Source organism: Gossypium arboreum, chromosome 5, assembly GCF_025698485.1.
Source record: "Gossypium arboreum isolate Shixiya-1 chromosome 5, ASM2569848v2, whole genome shotgun sequence".
Classification (NCBI taxonomy): domain Eukaryota; kingdom Viridiplantae; phylum Streptophyta; class Magnoliopsida; order Malvales; family Malvaceae; genus Gossypium; species Gossypium arboreum.
The window spans coordinates 91,928,117-91,931,988 of NC_069074.1; the positions used below are offsets into that span (position 1 = coordinate 91,928,117).

A 3,872-nucleotide genomic window follows, 5' to 3' on the forward strand; every position below is an offset into this window, starting at 1 on the left:
AAATTTAGTATTTATTTCTTCTTTATTAATCATATGTTTAGTTTTTTTAAATTTAATTTAATTGTTTTATTTAGTTTTTCACGTAATGTTATATTATACATATGCGGACTTGATGGGTTAGAAAAAATATTCTACGTGTCGAATTTTCATTGGTTGGTCTAACAATTCATTAACAGTGTTAACACTAAGTATCATAATAAAACATATATTGATAGTTCATGTACCACATTCGATATTTTATAAAAATTACATGTACCATAATAAAACACATATTAATAGTTCAGTACCACATTAGACATTTTATAAAAGTACCGTTACAAAATGTGATATTATCTCTTACAAGTATTTGATGAGTAGGTATATAAGGACAAGCAGAACCACAATTCCAATGACAGCTACAAGCATGCACATACACGACCATCCGCCATTGATGTGCTTGTTCATAATTCCCATGTTTTTCAGCACTCTCTGATACAACAAAGAAAAGAAAACACAATACAAAATTAAAACTCTAAACAACCCAAAATTCTTCCGAACTGGAAATGATCCGAAAATTTTAAAGGTAAACTACATTAGCAGTCACCTAATTATTAATAAATTTATTTTTTGGCTATTCGATTATGAAATGATATTTTTGTATATTTTCGATGAAGATTTGTTTTTTTTTTTTTTTAGTTTTTTAGGTGAAAAGGTCGCAAAGGAAAAAAAAAAGAGATCAAATTACACAATGCGGAAGTGTTGAGGATTAACTTTTTTGGAATCAAAACTAAATTGACACAACGTATAATGTTGAGGTTGAAGTTGCTACTATGCTAATTTTAAAAGCTGTCAATGTCATCTTTCCCTTAATTATTTAACTGTCGGTGATCAAAAAAGAAAAAATCGAATAATTGGATGACCATTTTGTCGAGTGATCAAAAAAGAAACTTATCAATAGTGAAGTGTTTTACCTGTAGGTGAGAATCGGTGACATCGACATGTTGGCCGAGGTCATCCTGCAGAAGAGAGCGGAAGATAATGTAATGTTCGTCGAGGATGAATTGAAGGCTCTCAATAAGACTATCGGAGAAAATACAAAAACATACAATTAGTGTGGTATGCAGATCAAGTTCTTCGCTGACCGCTAATGCGATGTGCTTCGTGCTTACGAGCGTTTCCTCCAACTTCTCGAGACCCTCATCTTGCTCTGCTCGTAAACACACTATCAAAAGTCGGAGCAATTTCACGAAGCTAGTATGAAGTAAAGGAACTTGCCTTTCATTATTTGTCGTTGAAGACCGATAAGGCCGGAGTTATCCAAACCGATTGTTCTACTCATAGTATCTGGCTTAGTTTCTGTCCCTAGTAAGCTGTCTCTATTAGCAAGGTTCGACATGTTGAATGCCGAAGCCATTTGATTCGATTTTGATCTCAAATTCGTGACCATGTCTTTGCGTCGATTCATCTCCTTATCTGTTCTGTAACCAACGTATCAAGCATCAACAAATAGTCGAAACTGGTTTATCGAACCTCAAAAGTACCAGTGTCTTATACATACCCTTGAAGACATATATGATCAAAAAACACTAATCCAACATCAAAGCCAATTTATAGTTCATGATAAAGGCCATTCGAGTACCCCGATGGAACATCGAAGTACCTATCATATAAACACCCTAGAAGACATATACGATCGAAAAACACTAAATCCAACATCAATTCACTTCAACTAAGGTGACTTACAATGGCTTCCCAGTAGGTTTAGACATGAGGGATTGCAGTCCATTGAGTCGAGTCCCTAAGATCGTAATCTTCCTTCGAATAGCTGAAGCGTGACGCTGCGTTTCCGGTCCAGACGAAGGCAAGGAACCCTTGCCGGATATCATGCCATTGATATCGTCTGCAATTTTTATTGCCTCGTTGTATTCTTTTATCCATGTATCTGAAGGAGATGCCATTAAAACCTTAAACAATAACAATAACCAAATCAATAGACTGATTCTTAAGGACCTAATATCTAATGATTATAAAGAGCATAACACTAATACAACTGAATCATCAGTAATACAATGAAAGAAGAACAGATAAGAACTGACTTAAGCTACATTTTTAGCTTTAAAATTTAACAAAAAAAACACTTGATTGAAAACCCATTAAGAAATGAAATTTTTTCAGAAAAACCCATACCATAAAAATGTTAGAAAATGATTGAAATTAGCTGATTTTTTTTTAATTGAAATTTGGAATGATGAATTGGGGAATGAAACGAAAGCTAAGCGACAGAGGCCATGGCGACATTAACAAAAGGCCAGTCCAGGAACTATTTGCTTTCCATTTCTTTTTCTCAATTAAATAATTTTAGATGTTTAATTATTAGTTTCAGATTAGATATTATAAAAAAAATCGAAACTTTAGATTATGAAACCAATGAGCTTAATTATTTGAAATTCCAAGTATTACCCATCAAAGTTTAGAAGAATATTCCGAAAATAGATAAAAATATCATTGAGATTTTTGTATTGCAAGTCGGATTGTATTTTATTTCATTTATTCAAAAAGTAGGCAAATTAGTCTATATACATTAGATTAAAAATTGATTTTCTTTGTTAAAAAATTCATTTGTTTCTATTGTTAAAAATTGGTGTGACTGACAGAATAACCAAATAGTTATACATGGCATGCCACGAGTACTTCCTGCTGACTCACAATGCCCAATTTTTAATAATAGAAATGGATGAAATTTTTAATAGAAGGATCAGTTTGTTTTTTTATTTAACACATAATGACTAATTTGCATATTTTTTGAGTGGAAGGGACAAAATGTAATCCGACTCCTAATACAAGGGCATTCATGGTACTTTTACCTCCGAAAATATGTGGCTCTTCTTTTACACAAGGATTTGCTTCAATTCTTTTTGTCAACTCAACGTCATTCATTCATCAAACTTTTCTTTTTCAGTTGAACATTTCAACATCCTTTATTTGTCTCGACGTCTGGTATGAATAGTAGACATTATTGGAACACATGTTTAATAAAATATCAAGAAACATTTAAGAAATTAAACTTTAAATAAATTAATAAAATCTTAGCCATAAGATAAAATCATTTTAGAGGTTTAAAAGAAATCTTAAAATCACTTGGAAACTTTTTGTCAGTGGTTGGAGGTGTCTAGAACCAAATACGAGTTTCAGGAGCTCAAAACGACCAAAACAATGCAGTGGCACTTGTTTAAGGGTAAGGTATTGGTACCTTGGCTTGGAACTATATCTTTTTAGCTACTGACTTGCATGCTCCGATGTAAAGGACATGTTCTAGAACTTGAGTTTTCCGGAGCAAAAATTGGTTGAAAAACACTCTAAATCAACTCCAAACTTCATTATATCATACCAATAAGATTCAAATCAATTTTAAAAGATGATCTAAGCTTATCTAAATTCAATTTTAAGTCATACAAATGTTCAACTCAAATCAAGAACCAAAGATTAACTTAAAATATCAAAATAGTCTCAAATGTCCATGGTTATACAAGCCAATATACTCATAATTACTAAGACTAGCCTAAGCCTTTATATACATGTCAAAATACTAAGAAGCAAATACAAATCCTCACTTTACAACCCTTAAACCGAGTTGGTGATGCAACCCTCCCAAGATATAGTCTTAAGCTTCTCAGAAAAGCTTTCCACCTACATATTTAAACAACTAACGCATTAAGCTCAAAGAACTTAATAAGTACACTTGAAAATTTCTTACTTAATCCTTATCTCATATTAGTGTTGAGCTTTTTTTTTTTTATAAGTTTCGAGTCTAAGTTCGTTTATATCACTTATCAAATTTACAAAATAAGGGTCAAAGTTCTTAAGCACAATTTCAACTATTTAGTCACTTTATA

The 3,872-nt window shown here is 32.1% G+C and overlaps 1 protein-coding gene across 2 annotated transcripts; it reads right to left on the minus strand.

Moving 5' to 3' along the window:
* Positions 1-235: 235 nt before the first annotated feature.
* LOC108452561 (syntaxin-51-like) lies at positions 236-2,344 on the minus strand. 2 transcript variants are annotated; one of them, XM_053028768.1, is made up of 6 exons: positions 2,167-2,344; positions 1,723-1,943; positions 1,255-1,457; positions 1,086-1,186; positions 951-995; positions 236-468 (listed from the first exon to the last, which is right to left on the minus strand). In XM_053028768.1, the coding sequence occupies exons 1-6, from the start codon at positions 2,167-2,169 to the stop codon at positions 337-339; spliced, it is 705 nt and encodes a 234-aa protein (XP_052884728.1). In that variant the 5' UTR covers positions 2,170-2,344; the 3' UTR covers positions 236-336. The 2 variants fall into 2 exon arrangements, with proteins under 2 accessions (XP_052884728.1, XP_017605847.1); XM_017750358.2 differs by lacking the exon at positions 2,167-2,344 and adding an exon at positions 2,076-2,092.
* Positions 2,345-3,872: the final 1,528 nt, after the last annotated feature.

Bases quoted from the DNA above. Each gene is read 5' to 3' on its own strand.
- LOC108452561 (XM_053028768.1), bottom strand. The intron at 1,458-1,722 runs GTAAGTCACCTT...CGTTGGTTACAG, and splicing joins AAACCTACTGGGAAGCCATT to AACAGATAAGGAGATGAATC. The intron at 1,187-1,254 runs GCAAGTTCCTTT...GTTTACGAGCAG, and splicing joins TCAACGACAAATAATGAAAG to AGCAAGATGAGGGTCTCGAG.